Here is a 26,527-nt window from a genome sequence, read left to right on the forward strand (position 1 = left end):
TTTTTTTTTTTTTGTTTGTGTTTTTTTTTTTTTTTTTTTTTTTTTTTTTTTTTTTTTTTTTTTTTTTTTTTATGTCAGATTCTTAACTGAAGACCAAGTCCTGTCCTCAGACAGGTCAAAGCACACTGCCTCATCTTACATAAGCTCTGGAAAGGTGCTGCAGCCGTGCAGTGAGGGCTCCCAGTACTCACTGGTGTGTAACTGCTGAGATACAGGAGCAGCAGCAGGACCCAGGCAGAGCCAGTCTGAATGTAATTTTCATCCCAGTGGTGCAAGGACTTATTTGTGCTCTGCTGTGACTGCAGAGGAACTGTTTAAAACTATTTTTTTCCCATGGGAAGAGAGAGCTTGCCGTGAAACAAAACAGAAGACAAAAAGAAAGATGAAATCATCACAGGGCCGAGTCGCCAATCTATTGGTTTTTCTTAACCATCTTTTCAGAGTTAATAAATGTCCTGCAGCCAAAGTACTGAGGTTATGCAACTTTGTGTCTCCCTAAATCAATTTTCCTTCCACTTGCGTACGCTTCCTCCATGCCATGCCATACCCACGGCATCCCAGTAATGCCTCGTTAAAGCTGCCGCCGAGCAGGCTCCGCGCTGGAGCTGCACTCCTGCAGCGTCGGGGGCCGCAAACACTCCTTTATTCACCTGCTGAAGTGGAGACAAACCCTGTCACTCACCCGTTATGTGTTGTGCATGGTAAGAACGGTGTGGTGCTTGCAGCTGGGAGAGGAATAGAGTCTCTAATTTGGCTGATTAACACTCCCAAGCACTTCCAAGCTGGTGCTGGGCTTTTTTTTTTTTTTTTTCCTCTGCAAACGTGGCAAAGGTTACCTAGTACTTTCTCTTCTTTCTGGAATTTTCCCCTCTCCCTGCCAAAATTCGTGTTTCTCTGTAAATCGAGAGGGTTTAAATTGCTGTGTGGTATTTGTTTGTCCAAGGACCTGCTACCGCACAATTGCGGCCATTGTATCTCTCGCATTCTCTGAATTGTTGCTGTGAAGTCTGCGGGCAGCCAGCTCTGTGTGCAGCCTGTTTTTAGAGGAATTCCTGCATCCAAGTACAATAGGAGGAAATGGCCATATTCTCAGCAAGTCTAGTTCCAGCACAGGCTGTGTACTGTTTCCAGTAAAGCTGGATTAGTGTTGTGTTATGCATAGGAGCACAAGCATGCACAAGCACACTCCTCCAAACAGAGAGACTGTAATGCACTTGACCCTCACTGGGAAAAAAAATACCTTCAGGTTTTCCCGTAGAAGGTATATTTCAAAGTATTAGTTCAAAAGAAAGCTTATCCTTGAGATTCAAATATTCATTAAGCCCATCTGCAATTCAGTTTTCAGGGATCTGTCTCTCGGGGACAGAGGAATAGAGAGACACCATCACATTAACTGTGTATAATTACTATCTGGGCATTTTTCATTTTGCAGAACAGAAAGGCAGTAAAAGATGTTAAAGAGTTCCAGTTATTTTATTTTTCTTTCCTTTTCTCTTTTTCCTCAAAGGTTCATCCAGCTGGGCTAAGCAGTACTAATAAATCCTCACCCTGCTAGAAGCTTCTCAATAATTGATATTCTTGTGACATTCCCTAACGTCTCTGCTCCTCCTGAGCCTTAGCAGTTCTCCTTCAGCAGGACTGATCAAATGCTGTTTGTCAGGTGTTTTGAGGGAGAGGAAGGACCCAGGTAAGTCAGTAACAGGGTGCATGTTTACTGCTGTGCATTAAAAGGAATGAACAGAGTGCTCTTACCTCTCTGATGAGCTCAGGGGTAGCTGTTGCTTTGCTGAATAGGAAGGAAGGAAAGTAGGGAAAAAGAAAATGTCTCACCAGCTTATATAGGCTAGCATGGCTCCTGTCCTGACATTACTAATTAGTTTGTTTCTCCTCCCACTTGGTGAGCTCCAAGCAAATGTTAAGAAGGTTCCCCTTTGAATTCTCCACCTTTCCTCTTGCTCTGTTGTGGGTCTCTTGCCAACAACCTCTTCCTCATTGCTTTTTTTTTTTTTTGCTTTGTATTTTTTTTGTTGTTGTTAATTCTCCTTTAACTCAGTTCTTTCTCCTCTCTACCTGAAGGACTGAAGGCTTTAAACTGGACTATCAGTGAACCTGAGCTCAACCTCCCCAGCATTATTCTCCTTATCCAACACAACTCAACATCCTTCCCTCTCAAAACTCCGACCTGGAAATGTGCCTCACAGCACATTTTGTGTTCAACAACCAGTCAAAGTTTTCCTAATTCTGAGTAGTTTTCAGAAGCAAAATTCTGTTAACACAGTGCAGTGAAAGACCTGGTGACCTTCCATTGTTTAATTTTTTTTTAATTAACTAGATGAGAAAATCAATTTTTTTTTTTTAACCTGCCCTCCCTTGCTCACTGGAGGAATCTGGAATATCAGAAGTGTGGCATATTGAAGAGGTTTATAAGGCTGTGAAAGTGTTGTGAAAGGCGGAGAAGAGGCTGGAGAGGGAAGTACTGAGAGAGTGAGTTATAGGAGAAAGGGCAGAGAAGAAGCTACTGAACTTAAGAAACCTGTTAGGCTAATTTAAGCCGTGGCATAATTCACTTTAGGACTCTTTTACAGTGATGAGTTAGAGAGGCAACCCTGCAAATTCACCTGGGTGCAAGAGAGAATGGTTTATTGTTGAACCAGAACCCATCTAGCTTTGTGACTTTGTTTCCTCCAGCTCCATGGAAAAAGCCTCAGCATCCACATGATATTATTCTCACCGTGACCCTTCCCGGAGTCCATCTCTTTTGATGGAGATGTTTTTAACAGCCAAATGGACTTTTTTCTCCCCTAAGAGGGGGGCATCTGACATAAGTTGTCAGTGTTGCTGCATAAGCAAGGCTTCCTCTGATCAGACAAGCACTAACCCTTGTGAATGAGCCAGACACTGTCATCCCCTGACTGTGCACCCAGCAGTACATATTATGTGAAATTTTGCAGGGGAAGCTGCATCACTCCAGTGCAGTAAAATTTTTCCCCTTTACTCTAAGTTTTCCTTGGGCTACCTTTGCTCTCTTGCTGGTAAAATGAATCCTTGCATCTCAAAAGAAGGGAAATTCACTGGGTGATTTGGATGGGAGACCCTCATAGGGAGACTGTTCAGATTGAGTTTTAGGCTTCACGTATCTCCTGTTTCAGAGATGCTCAGGCCCGGCTTCAAGTTATTTGAAACAACTTCTTTTCTGCTCTTTGTCAATGAGTGCAGCACAGGGGACTGGCAGAACCTGTTGCTGTGCTGCCTCCATCTGCAGAGCTATGTTGTGGTACTTTCCTCCAGGGAGTCACAGAATCACAGAATGATTTGGATTGGAAGGGGCCTTAAAGCTCATCCTGTTACAACTTCCCTGCCATGGCGGGGGTGTACAACCTTCCACTAGACCAGGTTGCTCCAAACAACTTTTCACCAGACCAGGTTGCTCCAAGCCCTGTCCAGCCTGGCCCTGGACACTTCCAGAGATGGGGCAGCCACAGCTTCTCTGGGCAACCTGTGCCAGGGCCTTGTCCTCTCACCACATGTCCTTGTACAAAGGAACCAGATTTAGGACTGCTCTGTCTGATTCTGGAGCCTTAATGAGGTATTTGACAGGCTGCAGTGACACACAGAAAAGCCACTGGCTGGCAGGTCAGTGATGGATATCTTGGAGCGATGCATTGTTCAGATTATCAGAGCTGGTTAATAAGTAACAGGATCACAGTCTGCTGATTCCTGCGTGGGAATGAGGTCCCTGGCATCAACCTGCCCTGTGAGATAGAGGCAGAGCAGTGGAGATCTCCACTGCCATGTGATGGGCTCACTGGATCCCAGGTTCAGCCGGCTGTTGGAGGGTTTTATTAGTGTACTAACTGCCTCAGGGAATCCCTACATTTCCAGAAATTTACCTTCTGGAAAGGTCCAGATGAGATCCCATCTTGAGTGCTGGAGTCAGGTGCAGGAACGCCTGCCTGAAGCTGTGTGCCTTAGGCAGGAAAAGCACTCCTGGTTGCCTGAGGACTGATTCCCTATATGATGAATGTAGAAAGGTGGCATTGACATAAAACCTCCCATTTATAACTCAATCCATGCCAATTCAGGTGCTCATCACTAACCTACAGTGCTGGGCACTCAAGGATGTAGGTATCTACTGCCATTTATTTGGACTTTGTGATTCAAAGATGAAAGGCCAAACCAGCAGTGCCAATTCTTTGCCCAAAGGATCAAGATGTGCCAAGTGCCTGTTATGTAGCAGGTGTCACCTGCCTGGGAGTGGGTCACCAGCTCTGGGTGACCATGTAATTAATGAATGGTGTGCAAGCTGATCTTTCAGGTAACACTTACACGTGAGTAGTGAGTTGCTTCTTGATTTTAGGCATCATCGTGAAGACCACTTGGTGCTGAGGACAAGGCAGCTGGTGTTGGTGTCTGACAGCAAAGTTCTGTGTGGTTTAGGACATCTGAACCTGTGACTTACCTCACCAGCTCTCTGCTGGCAAAGCTGGTTGATGTGTTTCTTCTGCACTCTGTGCTCTGTGGGAAGGTGGCTCCGAGAACACACCTTAGACCAAGCCCAACACTTGACATGGTCAGAACAGGGGTTGGTGGTTGGATCTCAACCAGACAGAGCACCTGAAAAATGCCTGAATGATCCCTGACTGGTTTAGCTCGCCAGGCAGGAGCTGTCTGGTTGCATTAGCTGGGTACAGTGCCTGAACAGGGCAGCTGTGCCAGGAAAGACTCTAAGGGCCCTAAACCAGCTTCACACACTCTGGCTTCAGGCCTCTCTCAAGGCTCGGTGGCCTTCAAGAGGTGCATTGAAAGCCACTTGGTAGCAGATTGCCTTTTCCTGCTGGTCTTGGCTGTGCTCCTCAGATCAGGTTGTACTGCAGGGATTAGGTCTGTGCTGGGAGCTAAATCAGCTCTTGGACTCCAACAAGTGCTTTAGCAAATCCTTGCATGGAGCTCTGCAGATTGCTAAAACTCAGGCCCTTGTCTACCTTTGCTGGGTTAGGCTGTGGAAATGTGATATGTGGACAATGTTTGTGGGCTCCTTGTCGTCCCATCTTGGTGGCCCTTTGCTGGATGTGCTTGGTATGACCCTGCCCTGTGCTGAAGAGCTCCAAAGGGGACACTACACACCAGATGTGTGTCACCAGTGCTGACTAAAAGGGAAGAATCACCTCTCTTGGTATGCTGATGTTTCTCCTAGTGCAGCCCAGGAAGGTGTTGGCTCCCTTGCTGCAAAGACACATTGCTGGATTATGGCTACCTTGGTGACCACCTGGACTCCTAGGGCCTTTTCTGCCATGATCACTTCCAGCTGGACATTCTCAGTCATGTACTAGTGCATGGAATTGTTCCTCCTCAGATTTAGAACTTTACACTTCTCTTTCCCAAACTTCATGAGCTCCTTGTCAGCCCATATTTCCAGCTTGCTGAGGACCCTCTGGATGGCAACACAACCTTCTGGTGTACCCAACACTACTCCCAGTGTTATACCTTCCCCAAATTTGACAAGGGTGCACTCTGCTCCAACACCCTGGTAATTAAGGTGTTAAACTTATTAGCCCTGGATTACGCACTAATGACTGACCTCTACCCGTAATTTGTGCTGCTGATTATAACCCTTTGAGCCCAACCATTCAGCCAGTTTTCAGTCCAACTCTCTATCCACTTATCCAGCTCATACTCCATTAACTTGTCCATGAGGAAACTGTTATGGGAGAGAGTGTCAGAACCAGGTGATGCTCTAAAATTGCTCTGGTAAGATAAAAAACCTTTGAAGCCCATCTAGTGTAGTCTCTTGCTGTAAGACTGACTAGGACCCAACCCACCATTTCACTTCCAGAATTTTTCACTGTCTGTGGTTCCTCTGGAGGTGTGTGGAGAGGTGGCAGTGGTAATGGAGGTATGGCAGGAGTGGGAGATAACCACGGGGTGTATTGAGGGAGAGCGATGCTCAGCCCATGTGCTGGCTAAGGAAACAGCTCCTCTGGCCGGGAAAAAACTGACCTGTCCCACAAGCAGGGTGCCTGGAAGAGCAAGTCTGTCCCCATCAAAATCTGTGGCCACATTGCTTTTCATCATTTTGTTTTTATGAGCAAATGCAGAGTGGAAAAATCTGTTTCAGCACAGAGCACCATGGGGTCTGTCATAACCTTGTGCTTGTTTGCTGAGGGAAATATTTTTGGGTTTATAAGGTGTGGGCAGCTTCTACCCCTGCATTTTGGCCTGCAAAAAGTCTCTAGAGAAAGCTGCTATTTGACATTCCTCTGTGTGACAGTGGGATGGGGTTTAGCAAGTGGCTGTGGGGATGGCTGGAGCAGAGCACTCTCTGCTCCGGTGTCCGTCTCCCTCTCGTGGTGTGTCTCCAGCACAGCCACATGTGCAGCTGTGGAAATCATAGCAAATACTCATGTCTCCATTTTCAGAGGGCTCCCTGGCCCTGGCACAGTTCAAACTCCCCATGCTCTGGGCTTGTGTGCTGCTCTGTAAACTGCTGCTGATGTGTGCTCCCAAAATGAACAGTTTTCCTAATGCACACACATCACTTCCCTCCTCTGCCTACCTGCTCTGGAGACCCATTGACCTTTCTGTCCATCCTGGTATGTACTCATGACTCACTTAGTCTATGCAACTCCAAGGGTGCATAAGTGAAACCTGGAAACCAGCTTATTGATTAAGAGCAACAGTCTCTGTTTCCTGGGATAGGAGTGGGGCAGGAATTGGTAGAGCAGGTTGTAGATGTTTTATGGCCAGAGTAGGGTGTAAAAAAACTCTCTACTCTCATGGCAAATAGGTGCCAACTTTAGGCAGAGGTTCAGGCTCCATTCCTGCAGGCTGATGCTCTGAACACAGGAGTGCTGGAGTAGCAAACAACACATCTATTTCAGCTGCAGATTTTTCAAGGTGTTTGTTCAAAACGCTATTGCCAGTGGGAGTGGAGAATTATTTGGAAAGGAGCTAGTTAGCCAAGGCCAACACGTGGTGGTTCAGCATCTAGGACATGAGGACCTGCCACCTTGCACCACTCCATTCACTGGTGGAGAGGTGCCCACGGTGTCCAGCTTAAGAAAAGTCTCTGAGACCCCAAGAGAGACCAGGTAGTCATCTCTCTCATGAAACCCAGTGAAACACAGGTCAAAGAAAAGCCAAGTGCATTCATCTGGCTGGCTCCTCTTGTCTGGTTCTATGTTCCCAGTCCTCTTTCCAGGCAGCACTATTACTTTTCTTGTCAGCAATGGGCATTTCTCTAGGCTTGCCTGGATACTTGTGGAAAGGAGACTGAGTCGGAAGTATCTACTGAACCTCCACTGGAAATCCTTCTTCCTCCTTATCATGATCCTAACTCCAGTTGTTTACCGTGGCACACTAGCTCCCAAGAGAAGATAATATTCACTTGGGTTGGAAGACACTGGCCTCTTGTTTGGTCTCCTTCTGGTCCTCTCTTCTCTCCCTGCCCTGTGCATCTGTTCTGCAGGATGACTGGCACCTGGCATGATCCCTTTTGCTTCTTTGCCCTGGGACCCAGGAGCTGATGGGGAGAAAAGCTCTCTGATTCATGCATGAACCTTAAGATGTCTTGTTTTTCTGGCCCTTGCAGATTGGATCACTCGTATTAGAATCACAGCATATTAGAATCACACAGAGAAGACCTTTGAGATAATTGAGTCCAACCACTACACTGAAACAACCTAATATACTAGAGGGGTTTGGAAGACTGAGGTTGACTGTGCTGCTGTATTTCAGTACAGAGTGGAAACTGAAACTGAAACAATTCTAAATTTCATCTTCAACCCCCTCTCCTGTTGTCCTGGCTCCAGGGAAATACACAGATCCAAAGGGGCTCTTTGTCCAAACCCACCTCAAGGCAGCAGGATCCCCACAAGAATGACAAAGGGGATGACTTGCCTCATTTCTATGGCACAAGGCAAGGTGTTTTTCTGCTTCTGCATTCACTTTTGCATTTTCAGAGTCAATTCCCTCAACTTCCCTGCATCTATTCTCAGCTTAATAAGGTTTCCTGCCCTTCCTGCATCTTTTGGCCTGATGATAGGGTTGTGACTCTCACCCAGGGTGTGCCTTCTCTTGAGGGAATAATGCATTCTCACAAGCCTATACATTTTAGGAGATGAATGTGTTAGGCCTTAGCAGAGAGCAGAATATTATAATACTTCCAACAAGAAGCTCTTTCAGCCTATAAATCCCAGTGACTACTATTTTCTTGCCAAGTAGTTCTTAACAGAAGTGGCAGATGCTGTACATAAGCATGGGTTGCAGATCTGATCAACGAGAGAAAGAGGACTGCTGGCATCCAGAAATGAACAATCAAACAGTGGAAAAAATTGAAAATAAATAGTTGAAATTACTTATTGAAAATAATAGGATAGAGGAAAAGTTTCACTGGCCGTGGCTGGTTATGGGATCTTGAAAGCAGTACTACGGAGCAACATTTTCATGCACATGCACGCCCAGGCATAAACCCATTTGCAGTAAAGATGCACATTTTGCAGTAGACAAAAGAAAAAAGAAAAGTCATATGTGTAGAATAACTCAATTTCTGGGAAGGGAAAATGGCCTAAACGTGATTTAATTTGCACAAGTGAAATAAACTCACTTGACTACAGTAAGAAACCATTGTTGGCTGACGGTTTGTCATCACCTTTGCCTTTTTGGTTTCCTCCACAGCCAGGATGTCTTTGCCTGATTTCTGGCTGAGTGGTTTTGCAGAGCAGAGATTTGTGGATGATAGAGCAACAGAGCTGTCAGCACTAAGCTGAAGTGAGGGAAGTGTGGAGAAGCAAGGTCAGGTGCAGGCTGGGATGTGCAGGGGAAAAAAGGCTCCAGATCATCCTAAGTTACACAGGTCAAGGATGCCTTTGTCTCTCTGTCTTTGCCTTTTGCAATTCAGTGCACAGCACAGTTTAATCTGCAGATGCTGAGACGTGCTAAGCAGCCCGAAAACCTGTGCATTTTGGGTGGGTGATGTAGCTGGATGTTTTTGGAAGGGCTTCCACACATGTTTGGTGCTTCAACCCTGTTGTGCCATGTGAAGCTGCACATTTTGGAGCAGGGATTTGGGTCTGCCTCAACTCTCTGTGCAGAGGGCTGTCCCTGGAGAAGGATGTGAGGATGCAGTTCCATGAGAGCTTAAGGCACTTAAATTCATCGAGGTAATTGGGTGTGCTCAGAAGCTGCTGAGTGAGCAGTAAAAGATTCCCAAACTCATTCCCAGGCAAAAAGTGGCGGAAGAAACCTTTGCTTCCCACAGAGGTCTTTGCTTCCCCAGGTCTTCTTATCCCACTCCTGGGGTGTGTGAATTCCAGCTGTGGCAACAGCTGCAGGAGTCTGTAAAAGACCCCCTGAGAACTGTAAAATCAACTGCAACCAAGAGCTTGTTTCCTGTTTGAACTCCTTCCATCTTCCAAATTAAAACTGTTGTAGGGGAAGTGAGGGGATAGTGTTCAGCAAATAGATCTCACCCTCTGAGTGGTGGTATTTCTGTAACCCTGGTAAAAGTGATCTACAAGAAACCTGAGTCAGTCTGTGGTGTTGGTCAATGTGCCTGTTGTGGCAGATTGGAGATATCTGGCACAGATGGGGCACAGAGCAACTTCCCAGCAGCTGGAAATTTTAGGGATTTGTCTTATTCAGACAAATTTTAGAGTGTTGTTTTTTCCAGCTTGTAGCGAGGCCCTGTGTTGCTGGAGTGCCACTCTGGAGACATTTCAGATTGTACAATAGGAAAAATTTCATTATGGAAAGGGTTGTCCAGCCCTGGCACAGCCTGCCCAGGGCAGTGGTGGAGTCCCCATTCCTGGAGGGATTTAAAACCCATATAGATGTGGCACTTGGGCATGTGGGTTAGTGGTGGCCTTGGCAGTGCTGGGAGAATGGTGGTGATCTTAGAGGGCTTTTCCAACTTAAATGATTCTATGAATCAGGAGGGAAACCATGCTCCAGCAAATAGGGTGCTCCAGTGAGTATGACAGCATGGCTCTGACCTCTGCTACAAATAATGCCCACTGAGAAACCCCTTCCCTCCACATTCTCTCAGCGCAGCTGTGCTAATTAGTCATGAGGAGTGATTAACAGATAAGTCATTCTGGAGCCACCAATACCCAAGCCAGGACATCTAAAGGCCTTGACCCATGTTTTTCTGTGTGAGTTCTGTGACTGATCTTGTCAACAGAAGCCCCTATGCCCACGGGAGAAGGGCTGTGAACCTCCTCTCAAAGAGAAAAAAACCCACAATTATTTTTTTTTTTACTTTTAGGGGGTATAGAGTGAATACAAGAGTAAGAAACGTATTCGTAGCAATAAAGTAAACATCTTTCTCAGAACCACATAGCATATGTACTGCATTTACATTGGACTCCAGTTATAACATAATTGTCTTCTTTGTTCCCTGGGGAGCTCTCCTGCAATTCCTTCACGTCACTTAGTCTGCTCCCACTTGCCTCTGCTTTTTAATTTTTGAAGGCAAATTTTCAGGGGGCTGGTTTTATGTATGCCACTGCCAGTCCAGGTGTTAGTTTGTACAGGAGCATTTATTTAATTTTCTGTGGGAGGTGAGCTGGACGGAGTGACCACTCCAGCTATAGAAAAGCCTTTTATTTTTTCTTTAATGGGCCTACTTGTTTTATGTTAGATCTCTGGGAACTGTCTCAAAATTATTAGTCTCCCTGAAGGCTGTACATTTTATTTCTCTTAATGAAAAAATGTTATAGAACTCAATAGGTAGCAGGCTGCTGGGCTACCACTGATAACTTCAGTCAGTGCATTTATTGTCTGCTGCTCCCTTACAGGAGACACTTGATTTGTGTTTCCTGTTTTCAAGAATTATTAGTACTGGCTATAGTTACTCAAATCTTTTGATTAGCTAGAGACTTAATAAAGCTGTTTATACCCTATTTTTTATGGAAGACTTCAACCCTAGAAATTGCTTTACTAATTGATTTCAGGATGGATTTGCTTGTGGCTGAGGAATTAATGCCTGCAGTGGCACTTACATGACAAATTCTTTCCAATAGCCAATACTGTGCTTGGACTTCACTCTTATTTTTTAAGAAAACAAATAATATGCTGGGCATAACTAACCACAGTTGAGGTTCTTCTTCAAAAATATGGTTCTAGAAGTATTTTGCAGTATTTTTGCTAACTTTGTGTTGCTGCTATTCAAATCTTTCTCTGATGCTTCACTGTGTATGAGCTAAATTAAACTGTGCAGAGCAGATGCCTAGATATAAGAAAGAGGTGTTTTTTGATCAGAGTGATCAGGCCCTGGCACAGGTTGCCCAGAGAAGCTGTGGATACCCCCTCCCTGGAAACATTCAAGATCAGATTGAATGGGGCTTGGACCAACCTGGTCTAGTGGAAGGTTTCCCTGCCCATGGCCAGGGGGTTGGAGCCAGATAACCTTGAAAGGTCCCTTCAACCCCAAACCATTCCACGATTCTGTCATTATATGAACAGGTTCCACTACTTTCTATCTGCTTCATGTTTCATTGACTGCTATAGAGGGAAGGTGTTCAGGCAGTTGTGTATCACCTCATGTCTTATTCTGCCTTTCTTTGTTTCTCTACAGCAGCAGAAACATGGGGACACCCGTGATCTTGCAGTTTGTAGTTACCATACCAGACTGCCCCATTGTTTTGCTGGCATCCTGGCTCAAAGGGTATCTTGGCAGAGAGGGGAGGAAGACTAAATTTTACCTAAATTTTTTACCTAAATTTTTTACCTAAATTTTTTATCTAAATTTTTTACCTAAATTTTTTACCTAAATTTTACCTGGAATGGTCTCACCTGTTCAAAAAGCACCTGAACATAAGTAAGACTATGGTTTTGTTCACCAGGTTGAATTCCATCTTGGGTGCTGCTTCTAGGGGGCATTTAGAGGGGCTGGCAGATGCTGCTGCTGCTGCTGCTTTCTGGTGATAAAGGCACAATCTGAGTGTTTCTGTTCGCACAGTCTTTTTGGATTTTAAATTTTCATGTCCTCTAGGTGCGCGATTTTAAACTGATCATTTAAAACAACTTTAGGATGAGGAAGCCTTTTCTGGCAGGCTTCCTCTGCAGAAGTTTTGGAAAAGGTTCCCAAGAAAAGCCCTCCTTAGGGCAACTGGTGCTCCCCTGTTTTAAGGACTTAGAGGAGGCATAAACTGGCAGTGTCGAAACACTGAAGACGCATGTGAAGACTCCAATCTGACACCCAGAAGACATCAAGGGGAACCTTTGACTTATTAATTTCTCATGGATTAATGGAAAGGATCTGCTCCCACGGGAAAGGGAGAGAATGAACTGCAGTAACTGCCACCAGCAGTAAATGTTTATCTCACTTTTTACGTGGAGTTTTCCTATTTCCCACTGGATGCACGTAGGGATTCTGTCTTGCTATCCTGCAGTCAGCAGGAAAGAGATCTATTTGTAAGATAGAAAATTATTCAAGGAAAAGAAGAATGTTTGATCATTTCTAGCTACTCTCTTTTCCAGTCTGATTAAAGCATATATATTCAGACCTTCACTTAACAAGGAGCCAGGAGATGGCACCAAAAATGCTATGCAAGCCGTAAGAATATTTACTTGTGTGTGTTGCAGCTCTTAAGAGGTACTAAAAGGGTTAGACATTGATGGGACACAAGAGAGGAAGAGATCAGTCTGTTTATTCCACTTTCAAATACACATGTTCTTAATTTGAAGTGCAGCTCTTGACGTAGTTCTTACATTATTTATTATTATTAGACACCAATGCCTTCTCAGCATACTTATTTTGTTAAATTACACCTCTGAAATTAAACACAGCCTCCTGTCATCTTTAATGTTCTTCTGCCTACTCTTATAATTATTATTGATAAGAGGTCACTTCCAAGTTAACAGCATGTGGATTGATAAGGCAGCTGTTATTATGTTACCTGAGTGCTTTTTGTAAAGCTTAGCTCAAGGGCAAAACCGTGTTCCCTCTGGACTGTGGAATGCTGAATCCCCAGCCTGCAGACCGCTGGCAAAGGTGGTGTTTGTGGCTGTGTTGTGTGCTGGGATGACGTCTGGAAAGCTGCCCCAAAACTGTGCAGTTGTGGATGCTTGGAATCAGTGGGCGTGGCGGCTCTTGGGGGTGCACAGGGGGGTGCCTCCCGTGCTTATTTTTGAGTTGTCGGGGGGCTTCTGCTCCTTCCGCTTCTGCTCCTCTCTCCTGCTCTCCGAGGCCCTTCTCCTCATCCTCAGGTAGTAGATCCGGTTGGCTTCTGGGTAGGTGACTTTGGAGAGGGGGATTTTGTAGATGGCTGGGTTTTCCGAGTTCATCAGCAGGAAGAGGAGCGCGGACAGGCAGAAAGGCCAGGTGCAGACTGGCAGCCCGAGCTGGGGGGAGAGAAAACAGGCACAGAGGTGATTTTGGTACTGCTTTTTACTTTTTCCCTCTTATGTCTGCCTGTGGCTAAATTCTTGCATTTGAGGAGTTGGGAGAGGTTTCCCTGAGGGCAGGGTGTAATAGGATGTGTATTCCTGACCCACCCCCAATACAGAATTCTCCTGTCTGAATCCAGAGATGCAGGCGGTGGAGGCTACGTGTGAGCAAGGTTCCTTCTGGTCAGTGGAAGTCTGGGAAACTCCTTTGCTACCAGATGTCAACTCAGCTGCTCACATGGAGGTATCTAATTTGTCTGGAGTGTGCGGGGCTACACAAAGCAGCAGACACTGAAGACCTCAGTCCTTTTGGAGGTGCAGCTCTTGGTGCTGGATGGCACCTGACACCAATATTGAAGCAACTGAATCAGGCTCCAGAGCTCTGATGACTGCAATGAAAGTCAAGACACCCATCTCACTGGTGGACATATAAATTCTCTAATAAAAGAGCCAAATTCTACCCTCTCCGCTCTATAAAATGTCATGTATTGAGAGTGTTATTCACTCACTCTCCTCAACAACTGTGTGTCACTGGCATTACATCCAACCCCCAATCCTTCTCTGTTTCCCCACCTCTTGACATGACCTGATGTCTGCCAAAAGCAAGATCACAAGGAGAAAAAGTGGATGTCCTTTTTCCCTGATGCATCCCAAAAGAAGGTGTGCTTAAAGCAGCCCATCTGCAGGGACCTACATGGTACTGAGTGGGTGCCAGATGAGTACATTTATTGCACGAAGCTGCTAGTTTTATTCTTTATTTTCTTTTAAGTTAGTAAATCAATTTTATTAAAGTATGGTTTTGCTTTAATCTCTCAGATCTTAAAGAAGAAACAAAGCCTGGCATTTCTGGCTTCACCCCTTTCTTGATTTGTCCAAATATAATAACTTTGTACTTAAGAGAACAGTCTCTCCCTCATTTTAGTTCTTACATCCAGTTCAAACTTTAATAATGTCTGTAGGGGTAGTTGTAGAAAGACCTTGGAAGAAGAAAGTGAAAATTTAGACCATTGGGAATTGCTAAAAGATATTGCTCAACTAAACATTTAATCTCAAACCATATGCTGTTGCTGGAACTCACATACACATGCACAACCCTGCTGTGGATAACATGATACAAAGGTCTTTGAAATCTTATTATCAGCTATAGAGTCTCCAAGGGCAAAATTCAGCTGACACAGAGTTTGTACAAGACCTGTCATCGGCTGCAGCATTCTCATTTCAATGCTGTCAAAGGTGACATAGAGAATTCTGAGGGATTTCCTCAACATTATTTCAGAAAAAAACAAAACATGGCTCAAACAAACAAATAAAAAACCCCCCTAATTATAAAACAAGGGCCCAAACTTACCACAGAGAGGGCATTAGCAAGAGCTGCTCCGGAGTAGGCACAAAATAATGCTGAGAAAAGAAGACCAAAGAGAGCTCAGGATGAAGAAATTATTGTTCAATTCTCCAAAGAAATTATCACACACAGTAGCACTGTCCAAACGCACGGTAAAATACCCTGCCAGCTACCTGGTGTGAGGATTGATTCTACAATTCAACAATTAGTTGAAATGTCCCAAAGTTGTGATCTCTTCTCCCAGGTAACATGTGATAAGACAAGAGGAAACAGCCTCAAGATGCACCAGGGGGAGGTTTAGATTAGATATTAGGGAAACTTTCTTCACAGAAAGTGTCATCCATCCCTGGCACAGCTGCCCAGGGCAGTGGTGGAGTCCCCATCCCTGGAGAGATTTAAAAGCCCTGTGGATGTGGCACTTGGGGACATGGGTGAGTGGTGGCCTTGGCAGTGCTGGGGGGAATAGTTGTACTCAATGGTCTTAAAGATAGATTTCAACCCAAACAATTCTGTGACTACATTTCATCCTCTGTGCTCTGTAGAGATGGATGGTGAATGAAGAACTCTGTTTTGTCATCACTTTGCAAGCGATGGTGGCATTTCTTTTGTCTTTAATTACTTTTTACTTGACATGACTTGACCCATATGCAGAGGGAATTGCAGAAATTCTTCAGAAGTGTGGGACTGCTGAAATTCTCTGTCTTGTGCCTTCACACCACAGGCAGTCAGCAGTGGGTCTCCTTGTCCCTGGATGCCAGAGGTGGGAAAACAGGAGCAAAGGTCGGGCAACCAACGACTAAGTTAAGGAAGGAAAAGCTACTGACCAATCTAGAAACTGTGCTCAGGCCAGAAACTACTGAAATGAAGATAATTGGAGGCTGGGTGAATCTATGGAATCCCTTAAATGGGAAATTTCTTTTATTAAGTTCTTCCCATAGTGCCTGGTTTTGGCTGCTGTTGGAGACGGGGTGCTTGTGTAGATGGATTTTAAACTGACCTTCTGCAACAGCTCTCTTCTTATGGCACGCTTCCTCTAATGATACCTATAGTTATGAAAAGGCTGCTTTTGTGAATCTGTTGTGGAATAGCTTATGTCCCTTTCACGAATGGTATTTCCACCCTTTCCAGATGTTTCTATGTTATCAGGGTCTAATGCTGTTCTCTCTGTACTCTCACTTGCACATTCAGGCTCAACGCTGCTGCCACCAGAGAAACAGCTCTTGCACAGTGCCTAGGTTTGGTAGCTGACCCTAAACCTGCACTACTCATAGGCTGCCTTGGCTGCACAAATTTTTGGCTTCCCTTTATGTAAGAGGTACTCACCACAGGCGAGTGACAGCAGATGCGTCTGCCAGGTCAGGGCGTAGAACATCCCCCCGACCGCGATGCAGGCCAGGGCACAGTTGTAATTGTGTAAGCCCAGGTAGATGCTGTCAAATGGGGATGCAATGCTCAGTGCTGCAAGACAAAAGGCAAGGCTGGGAGGTCAGGTACGAGAGGTGTCTGCAGGAGGACCCGTCCCTTTCTGGGGATCTGTCATCTCTTCCCTCTTGATGTCTAGATGAATTTATCTGTGCTCCTGTTTGCAGTGTGCACATGCAGAAAAAGGAAGGTCATTATTTTGGATCTCTGATAGTGTACCTAGGGTTGGAATTTGGCCCAGTCTCAAAGGCTTAATTTAGGCAAAACTTTCTGTGCATGCACTGAGCGTGTTGTAGTTGTTCCCCCAGATGACCTGTTGGAGGGTCCAGCCACGAGAACCTTCTCCCCTGGGTGTCCTCCTTTCAGAAAGCTGTGCTCACACATACTGTTTAAACCTCATACATACCCTGATCCTGGATATCAGAGGCACAACTGCATGTCTTTTGTTGGAGTAAGCACGGTTTTTCCATCTCTTCCTAGTGACCTTTGCTAGATGCGGTCTACTTGCTAGAGGTGGTCACTTCATCAGTGCTGTGGAAATTCTCCACAGGGATGGGAGCTGATGGTCTGCTCCAAATCTGACCTCATAGAAACTTTTGCAGGATTCCTCACAGGCTTCAGCAGTCCCAGCCAAAAGGAGAGCACAATATGTAGTGCACAGGCCACCTTCATGCCACTCATAAGATTAATGCATTTCCCGCTGTTTTGTCCTGATCTGTCCTCTGTTTCATCACCATGTTTATCCCCAGATACTTTCCCTTGACCTTTCTCTTCCAGGTTAAATGTCAGACCTGTACAAGACCTGCCATATGCTCCTAGGCATACAAAATTTGGACAGTTTTGTTTAAAAACACTGATATAAGGCAGCTCCAGTCTTGTACAAAGTGCTTCAAAGCACAGAGAACTTGTTGGACGACTGTGCCTTTTCTGAAGTTGTTGTCTCAGACTACACCTATTCCATCCTCTGTTTTTATTACCATTGATCATTTGAGTGGTATTAATGTTGTCTAAACTTCAAAGGTCACGTTCATGTTTCCTAACTTAATATTGTTTCTCTGGTTAGTGGAGACAGAGGCCATTTTTAGTAGCATTCATTTAGCTATTTTTACAAATCCACAGCAGGATAGAGCACATTGCATCTAGAAAAGTCTTTTTCTTTGCCTTGGCTGATCAGCTCTGTGGCAGACATCTGCTTATGGTGGTAATTTAAAACAATTGTGGAGGCAAGAGATCAGCGCTGAAACTCTTTTTCTAGGTTTCTTTAAGATCATCTCTATGGGATTCATCACACCCAGTGGCTAGAGGGTTAAGCAAGGTGGAACAAACCCCCTGCCTGAGTTAAAAATCTATTAACAAATTCAAAGCTCAAAGAAAACCTTGTTCTGTTCTTGCCTTCACTGTGTTGTGTGACCTTCAGTGACAGCTTCCAAATTTAGAGGCAGTTGAAAAAGGAATGTTTCCCCAATTACCTACGAGCACACACAACTGTAAAGCCTAGACAGAGTCACGTAATGACTTGGATCAAGATATCTTGGTTGTAAAAATGACTTTGGTGAATATTTCTTACCTGCAATCATCCCCACTGTCGATCCAATTGCAGCATGTAAACAAATCAGTGGGGAGGAGATAAGCAAAGCCACAAGGAAAATGCCTCCGGTCCAGGGGTTTCCACAACCATACACTTGCCCAACTCCAACTGGGATGGATTGTAGGAGCTGCAGCAGATGGTAGAAAAGGACATGTTATTGTCTCTCTGTACCCTGAATGACACAGATGTTATTTTTTCCAAGCTATTGGCTGAAATGGAAAGGAAGGAACCCCGGCTCTGAGTTGGACTGTGAGTAAATCATGGAGTCATAGAACAGTTTGGGTTGGAAGGGACCTCAAAGATCATCTCATTCCAATCCCTTGCCATGGGCAGGGACACCTTCCTTTATCCCAGGTTGCTCCAAGGCCTGTTCCACCTGACCTTGAACACTTCCAGGGTGGGACAGCTGGCAATCTATTCCAGTGCCTCACCAGTCTCACAGTCAAGAATTTTTTTCTAATACCTGATCTAAACCTACTCTCTTTCAGCGTGAAGCCATTGTCCCTTTTCCTGTCGCCACCTGTTCTTGTTCAAAGTCCCTCTCCCTCTTCCTTGTAGGCTCCCTTTAGGTACTGGAAGGCCACAATTAGGTTGGCCCAAAGCCTTCTCTTCTCCAGGCTGAACAATCCCAGTTGTCTCAGCCTTTTCTTGTACAAGAGGTGCTCCATCCTTCTAATTAACTTGATGCCTCCTCTGAACTTGCTCCAATGTCCATGTCATTCCTGTGCTCGGCCCCCAGAGCTGGAGGCAGCTCTGCAAGGGGGTCTCACCTGAGGGGGTAGAGGGGCAGAATCCCCCCCCTCCCCTGCTGCCCACACTGTGGGATCAGCCCAGGGCACGGGGGGTTTCTGGTCATGTCCACCCTCTCCCCCACCAGAATTCCCAAGTCTTTCTCTCCAGGGCTGCTCCATCTGTTTCATCCACGGCCTGGACTGATCCCAGGAGTTGCCCTGACCCGGTGCAACACCAGCACTTGGTTTTGTTAAACCTCATGGGCCACTTCTCAAGCTTCTCCAGGTCCCTCTGGATGGTCCTGTCCTTCAGATGTGTCACTTGCACCCTCAGCTTGGTGTTGTCAGCAAGTGTGCGAGGGTGCACTCGATCCCTCTGTCTGTGTTACTAATGAAGATATTGAAAGCACTGGTTTCCACTTGTCTCTAATGTCCACAAGTTCTCTGAGCTGTTGATCACTACCCTTTGGGTCAGTTACCCTTGTGCTGTTGTGAGAAGGTGACCCTCCAGATCTAGACCTGGGTGTAAATGAGTTTCTGTCGCTTTGGAATCCTGATGTTTCCTCTGAATTTTCGTGTTGCCACTTACTGTCTTGCTGATGTGTTTTTAACCCGAACTGGACAGCAGGAGGGCCTGTCCACATGTGCTTCTGCATTGACAGCATGTGAGAGACTTGTTTTGGGGCAGTCCGAGTTTAGGTGGAGTGAAAAGCTCGGGTTCTCTGTTCCCTCAGGCTCCACCAGCCTTTCTTCTGGATCAGCCAGGACTGTCCCTGGGAATCTTATGGCACTGGTCTCTTTGCACTGAATGATGTTTCTGTGAATTATCCTGGCTGTACATACCGTAGTCATTCTGACCCACGTGAAAGTGTTGTCCAGAAGTGAATGCCTTCATGCTCACCTTTCTGTGAAATATCATGGATCTGTTGGTGGGAAGCTTACCAGTGGCACACTGATTGCAGACCAGGTGATGTTGGGCACTGCAGCTATAGGCTTGATGAGGGTGGTGGGGAAGAAGGGGTTGTAGTGTCCCGTGGCTGCCAAGTAGAGAGTCACTGCAATGTTGAAGGGCAGAGTGAAAACAGGAAGGTCCCATTTGCTGAAGATGGATCCCAAAGCACTGGACAGGACAGGGCTGAGAAGAGGAGAAGAGACATGAATATAAATTTTGCATAACAATTATAGGGTGGAACAGGTGGAACAATTATAGTGGTGGAACATTTAGAAATATCAGGTAGTGAATACCTTAATATGTTAGTCTGCATCAGACAAAGAGTTGCAGAATGCTGTTCATCTTTCTGAAAAAACTATCTAATCCATTCATGGATGGTGCAAACTGCACACCCTTCTCTCAGGACAGCTCCTCTGGTAGGTGTGCTGAGCTCAGGGAATCAGCAAAGAAATACATCTAATACAGCATTTAGATGCGGGTGGAGACAGGTAATCTGACTTCTTATTCAGGAGAAAATTTCAGCAGGAAACAGAAGAGCCAATTTTGGGAATGCCACGTGAAAGACTGTGGAGAACTTTAGGTGGTCTAAAAAAGCTGCTGTCTTGAGGAGGCAAGAGGGAGCTGGAAATTACCTAATTTGCCTTTTTTTTTGTTTGTTTGTTTTGTTTTTGTTTAAATGGTGTGAAGGATATCAGAAGATGACTCTGGAAGAGAAATAAAGCAGAAGAGGTGACCAAGGAGGACGGAAAATCTTCCACTAAGGAACACAGAAATATTTATCATGTTAGACACTGTTTTTGGGGAGTGAGGAGTCCTTAGGACTCCTCAGAGTCTTACAGAGAGTGTAAGATGAAGTCACCAGTGTAACAGAGCTGTGAAAGATGTTGGTGCCAGACATCACCCAGACCTTGACTGATGTTCGAGTGATGTTACTGCGTGCTGCCCAGGTGCTATCCAAAATCACGTGGCATTTGCTGAAACCTGAGATTTGTCTTTAAAAAGAGCTTGATTGAATGTATTCAACATTAAAGTGTTTGGAGTGACCCTCAACCTGTTATTGACAGAACGCTAAAAAGCATTCAAACCTTGAAGTGCCATGACCTTTTCCAAAGTTCTTGTCTGTAGAACTTGGAACACAAACTTTGCCAGATCTCAGGATCATTTTCAGGACTGCTGGATTTCCGCTTAAAGTGTGTGTCCTACGTGATGGACTTTATGGGATCATATTGGCAGGGTAATATATCATTTTTATGGGGCCCAGAAATCTTGTGGAAGAGAGCAAATGGCCAGGTCCTGTCCTTGATGGAAATGGCCTCTGTTCTGCTGCTTTCAGCTGAGCTCCTCTGATACAAGTGAACTGAATAGCTTTTATGGTCCACTCCAAGCAGAAGTGGACATTGCATAGTTTGCAAAAAATCAGTTTAAAGACTTAATTTTTTCAAGAAGCTGCATTTGAGTCCTAGAAGGTCATTAAGCTGGTTATAATAAAAAACCCCCACCCCACCCAAACTATTTGGCATTTCAAAAGCAACATCTTGTGTCCTGCTGTGTAGATGCTATCAGTGGGAAAAATGCTTTGTTCTCCTTGTATAATCTCAGATGAAGACTATTTTTTTCTTTTTGACAAATTTGGTTCCCAAAGGACTTTACAGATTTATTGCTTCTAGCTGTAGGAAAAAAAAAAATCAGTACTTCAGTGAAAATGGTGTCCTAATTTTTGTGCTGAAATACAAAGCTTCTGCCACTTATACATCTTGTCAGGAAAAAAGGAAACAATTAAAGAAATGCTGACTTCTAAAGCTGAAATTCAAAATATCAGTTAAAACATCACTGAACTGTCTAATTTTAAAATCTTTCAGCTCTACCCTCGAGTCTTGTGAACTAAAAGAATGAAGAAAAGTTTGAACAAAAAGCCTCAAGGAATTCTGGCAGATAAGACAAGCTAAACATTCTCACAGCATGCACTGGGTTTTGAGAGATTGTTATAAAATGACCTTTGCTGAGAGAGACTAAAAAAATGAAATATATTAAAAAAAATAATCTGATCTTAAAAGCAGTGAAATCCAATAATGACTTGCATCTTATTGCTTACAGTGATTAAAATGTGACAAATTAATTTCAGCTAAGGCTGTTAAATAGATTCTGCAGTGCTGTTAGGGTCCATGTTTAAAAATGGAAAATTTAATCCTGGAAGGACATAGTCTGGCGTTTGGAGTTGCTTGGAGGAATTAATTTTGCTCGTGACTGGTTGCATGTCTGTGAAGGGGAATATTGAATTCAGCCCGAGGGAGAGCACAGGGTCGGTTCAGCACCTGGGTGTGGAAGAACCACTGTGGTGTTGGGCACCATGACCTCCACCCCGAATGTGTCTGGTTCCTGAGGGATATTTTTGGAGAATTGGGGTGGGGCTTGTTGCCGTGGGATTTAAGTGCTGAAAAAATCTCCAGAGCAGTTAATTAGGGGTGAGATAAGAAAGGGTTTATTTTGCCAAGGCAGTAGATGTTACACGACGCACGCCGGCCATGCCCGAGATGTCGCATTTTATAACACCATCCATCCAATCCCAGACGTGTCCACCCTGTGGCCTTTACTCTGGTCCACCCCGGGTCCACCCCCTGAAAATGGGTCGGGGGCTTTTTGGGACCCCCTATTCATCCCACCTTCATCTCCCTCAGAGCACAAAGGGTACATAGTTACCCAGTTTTTGACTGTGTTCTGTGGTTTAGGCCCTGATATGCTGTTCTGCCAACAATCTAGGCCTTGCCTTGACAAAAGACTAAACATTTCTACTGGTTTCAGGAGTAGGATTGATATAGGGAGCATAGAATGGGGTAAGAGGGTTAAGGAATGTGTAAACAAGGGTGCTAGAGGGAAAGGGATAAGGGACGAGGGACAAAGGAGGGAGGGTTGCTGCTTTTAAAATCTACTTATAAAACCTATAAGGCTTACCAATATTAGAAAAATAAAAAACCATTAGGGGCTTAAGGCATCAGGCTGCTTTATCAACGTGCTGTAATCAGTGTTGTCTGTGCCCTCAGCTCCTGCCACATCCCTCGGGAGCTCCGCGTGTGGATGAGCACATCATTCCACTGCCACCCACTGCAGGAGTTACTGGTGTAGGGCAGAGGGGACTTCGTTGTGTTCAAGCTGTTTATAGCCGGACTCTCTCCTTGAGAATTGTCCTTAGGAGCAGGGGTACTTACCAGGCCATTGATATAACTGCCACAGGAGGGAGAAGCCACCAGTAGTAATCCCCTTTGCTGGAGTAGACAGCCATGAGCAATCCCACCAGCATCCCGTTGTAGCCGTGCAGCCCAGCTGTGATGGCTGACCTGTGATGGAGATAAACGTCTGCAAGGTAGCAAGACATGCTGGAGATGCAGTTTGTAAGTGCCCTGCTCCCAGTGAAGGGAGGGATAAAAAAAGCAGTGAGATTGTTGATGTACTGTCTCTCACTGGCGTGTGGACGGGGAGAGTTTGGGAATTTTTGGAGGATGGGGGGGGGTCTAGGGTGCTCCTTAGTGACCTGTAGGAGCTGCGTGGTTGTGACAGTTGCTATCAGAGAGAGTTAACCATCTGTTTTCATGAAGACAGACAGTTGTGGGGATAGGCTAGTTCTTCCTGGAGCACAGCTCTGTCCTCACCCAGCTGCTTCCAAACCACCTGTAAGGAAAGCTGGTCTGCTGTCCTGAACAAGTGGCTACGAGCCATCAGTGGGCTCCAGATGTTACAACGAACCAGTTTTTACTAAGTGTATAAGGATGTGAGGTACCACCTACCTGTCCTGACTGAGAGCCAGTGCAGTCAATGTGGACACAGCAGTTCCAGTGCAGCCTGTGAGCATCCACCAGGGACTCTGGAGGAAAAGCCCCACCAAAATGATCAGCCCGCTGAGGGGGTTGTTGACAAACATCACCTGAGAGGTCCCTCGCAAGATCCAGTCCACCAGCTGAACCATTAAGGGCTTGTCTGGAGGAGATCAAAGGAGAATGCTGTTGGTAAGGCATCATTTTAGCAAAGCACACTCATCCCTGCAGCTGCCTTCTGGCCACGGAACAGAGGTGAGGTATTAACAGGGGAAACTGCAAAGCCACTCTCTGATTCATTGTTATCTCAGTGTATTTTGCATCTGGCACTTGAAAACTAATAGGGATGGACTGGGCACTGCTATAAGATTCGTGGAGGGATTGATAAAAAAGTGATTTATTTATGGCGATCAAAAATAGTCAAACAACTGCTTGCATGGTAGATCACATTATATTCTGCTATAAGTTTAATGACGAAACAGGCCTTTTTTGGTGTATAATTCAGATGCAGAGAGGGACTCTGAAACTGGTTTATATGTAGACAGGGAAATATGAAAAGGAAACAATTTTACTGTCTTAGGAAGAAAATCAGCAACTGAGAACATGGTGGTACACTGTATATAGGAGAGGGGGTCAAAGGTGTCTAAAAAGTATTTTGAGAGCTAAAGAAGCTAAATTAAGAAAATAGTTATTATAACTTGGACTGTATTTATGGCAAAGAGGCACTTTCAAAGAACAAAGAGTTATTGTTCTTTAGGGAAGGCTATTGAACCTGGACAGAGCAAACAAGGGCACCAAGCTCAGGTGCCCCAGGTGAGTGCAAGGGGAAGGTGGGATGGGGGCAGCCTGTCTGAGGGCATCTATGTACAGCGCTTCTAATAATCTCCTGGGGCAGAGGAGGGACTTGTAGAGTGCAATAAATGTTGCTGCTGGTACTTGGCTAGAATTTTTTTTTCTTCCTCTCTTCTGGGAAAACTGTAACCACTTCTGAACTGCTGTGCGTTATTAAACACACAGCAGGAGAATAGGTGCAAGCAGAATAGGTGAGAAAGAGGAGCTTGCATGTACAAAATGTTCATGCAATGTGTGTATGCAGCTCTCATCTTCCTAAAGATTTGAAATTAATTCTGTTAGCTTAGATTGTTAATTAGACACAGGATTAAGTGTCAGGCTACTTTTTGATTATGGGCAATGACTTATTCCTAAAAAACTCTTTCCAGACAGGGTTAAGGAGTAGGAATGAGGAGGAGTAGGAATGAGTTCCTAAGAGAAAAATGACCAGACTTGTCTGAATTAATTTTAATTCCTATTTGGTATTGAGCTGTGAAACACTTACCAGCAATGTGCTCAGATTCAGACACAAGTATTAACCATAAAAATTCAAATATAACCAGAGGACAGTGGCCAAATGTTTTCAAAATATTGAGTAAGAAAAGCTGTCTAAAACACATGGACTGCTGTAGCAAAGAGAAACAGGAGGAGATGTTTCCCCGTGTCTGGGAATCACACACACTGCAGCCTGATGAGCCTGTCTGGAGCATTTCATCCCAACTTCTTCACCAGTGATAGCTGCTGTGCAGCTTGTCTGTGCACTTATTTCTCTTCCACTGCTGCAGTTGCTCTGCTAACAAACCTAGCCCTGATAGGGGACCCACAGTCTTATATAGCCTCTCAAAACCCCACATTCCTGGTAATTCTGGGTAACAGGGACCATCTGCTCATGCATTGTTCCTGTCTGGACATTGAACCTTTGAGATCAGTCTCAGTTTGCGTTTTATAGCATCATAACACCCACAGTGCCTATTGCTGCCCCACAGCTGGTAACACAAGAGCCTTTGCCCCCACGATTCCCGTGTGGATGAGGAACAGTGGCTGGTCCAGAGCAGTTACAAACGAGACTCGATCCCTGGCCCTGACGTGTGATTCTGGGCACTGCTATAAGGAACATGATGCTAATGACACATAACTCATTAAGTGTAAAAGATGTCTTTGGCCTGTGCTGAATTTTGCATGCAGCCATGGTGGTGGAAAGAGGATGCAGTGGGATTTCCTTCCTGAGAATAAGGAAGAAGCCAGAAGTTTGCAATGAGCTTGGAACATGCTGCTTCTGCTCTGCCTCAGGGAGTGAAACAGACTCTCATGTCGTGCCCCAGCGCTGAAAGTACTGTTGGCAACAGAGATGTCCCCAACCAGAGAGCCCCAAACACATCTTTGTCCTTACTTTTCATCCACTCTCCATATTCTTTCATTTCTCCTGTGAGATACCCAAAAACTTGGTGGATCCAGTTTCTGCTTCTCCACAGCAGGTCCTGGGCTCTTGGCACCCGCCTCTTGTACATCTGCCTCTCACTGGAACGTTCAGTCACAACGATCTCACCGAGCTCCATCTTTTTTGGGTGAAGGTGAAAATCAGCTGGAAATCAGAGAGATGATGTGTTAGAAAAACCTTTTGGGTTGCGCCCTGACAACCTTCAGAACCCCGTGGTGATATCTTTTTTCTGAAGATGGGATGTCTATGGAGAAGGGATCTGCCTGATCCACTGCTGAGAGTGGTGTGTGCTGCTGCTGCCCAGGGCAGTGGTGTCTGCTCTTGGGGATGTGGGCCAGGCAGTGACCGGCTGCTGTCATGGAGCTGCGACACAGAGCTGCAGGGGAAAAGAGGGATGTGGCCCTGGTGCCCTGCAGCATCCCACCATCACTCCAGCTCCTTTTGCAGCCCATGACAAGCTGCTGCTTTGACAGGGGACATGACATTTGCCAAGCAACTGAGTGGTACCTGTGTGCTCACCATGCTTGGCTGAGTATAGCTGCTCTGACAGCTACTGAGGAGGGAGACTGCTGATGTTTGGCCAGCAGAGAGCTGGAGGGAAGCAATGCAAATTGCCAGTACAGAAGCAGAGAGCAGGGGACAAGAAAATACTAGAGGAGAGGTTGAAGTATGTATCCCTTTTGATGTTTTGAGCTGGTGCCTTCATATATCACCCCTCATTCCACATCTGCCTTTGATGGACTATTGAGAGCAACCCGGGGTAACATCAAAGTATTGCACAGAAATCAGTATCCACATGTGGCTTTAGACAAAGATAAGCACCCTGGCTCAGGGCTGTGTGTATTTTAGTTAGCAGGTGAATATTCATCGGGGTAGGGGTTTATTAATCTCACAATTACAGTTGCAGGGCTTCGTTCATTAAAAGTCCATTACAATATAAACTCTAAAGAGAAAATACACTACACTGCAGAACCTTAACAATTCTATGGTTCTATTCCATGTTGCCTGTTTTGTTTGTTCATAAAATACTG

The 26,527-nt window shown here is 45.2% G+C and overlaps 2 protein-coding genes across 4 annotated transcripts in view; both read right to left on the reverse strand.

Annotated features, from left to right (window-relative positions):
• Positions 1 to 1,923, reverse strand: part of LOC108499657 (urea transporter 2-like) — a 12,322-nt gene extending 10,399 nt beyond the window's left edge. The window contains exon 1 of one of the 2 annotated variants that reach the window (XM_017819752.1): positions 1,831 to 1,923. The gene's annotated coding sequence lies outside the window, so the exon portion shown is untranslated. The other variant, XM_017819751.1, reaches the window with a different exon arrangement.
• Positions 1,924 to 12,666: 10,743 nt separating this feature from the next.
• Positions 12,667 to 26,527, reverse strand: part of LOC108499655 (urea transporter 2-like) — a 298,458-nt gene continuing 284,597 nt past the window's right edge. The window contains exons 3-10 of one of the 2 annotated variants that reach the window (XM_017819749.1): positions 25,449 to 25,640; positions 23,201 to 23,390; positions 22,625 to 22,753; positions 19,412 to 19,604; positions 17,718 to 17,865; positions 16,052 to 16,186; positions 14,735 to 14,784; positions 12,667 to 13,341 (exon numbers count right to left, since the gene is read on the reverse strand). In XM_017819749.1, coding sequence (XP_017675238.1) covers positions 13,072 to 13,341; positions 14,735 to 14,784; positions 16,052 to 16,186; positions 17,718 to 17,865; positions 19,412 to 19,604; positions 22,625 to 22,753; positions 23,201 to 23,390; positions 25,449 to 25,614 — 1,281 coding nt within the window. In that variant the 5' untranslated portion in view covers positions 25,615 to 25,640 and the 3' untranslated portion in view covers positions 12,667 to 13,071. The remainder of the gene's footprint in view (positions 13,342 to 14,734; positions 14,785 to 16,051; positions 16,187 to 17,717; positions 17,866 to 19,411; positions 19,605 to 22,624; positions 22,754 to 23,200; positions 23,391 to 25,448; positions 25,641 to 26,527) is intronic. The other variant, XM_017819750.1, reaches the window with a different exon arrangement.

This window comes from Lepidothrix coronata, unplaced genomic scaffold, assembly GCF_001604755.1.
Source record: "Lepidothrix coronata isolate B3197 unplaced genomic scaffold, Lepidothrix_coronata-1.0 Scaffold77, whole genome shotgun sequence".
NCBI classification, from domain to species: Eukaryota; Metazoa; Chordata; class Aves; order Passeriformes; family Pipridae; genus Lepidothrix; species Lepidothrix coronata.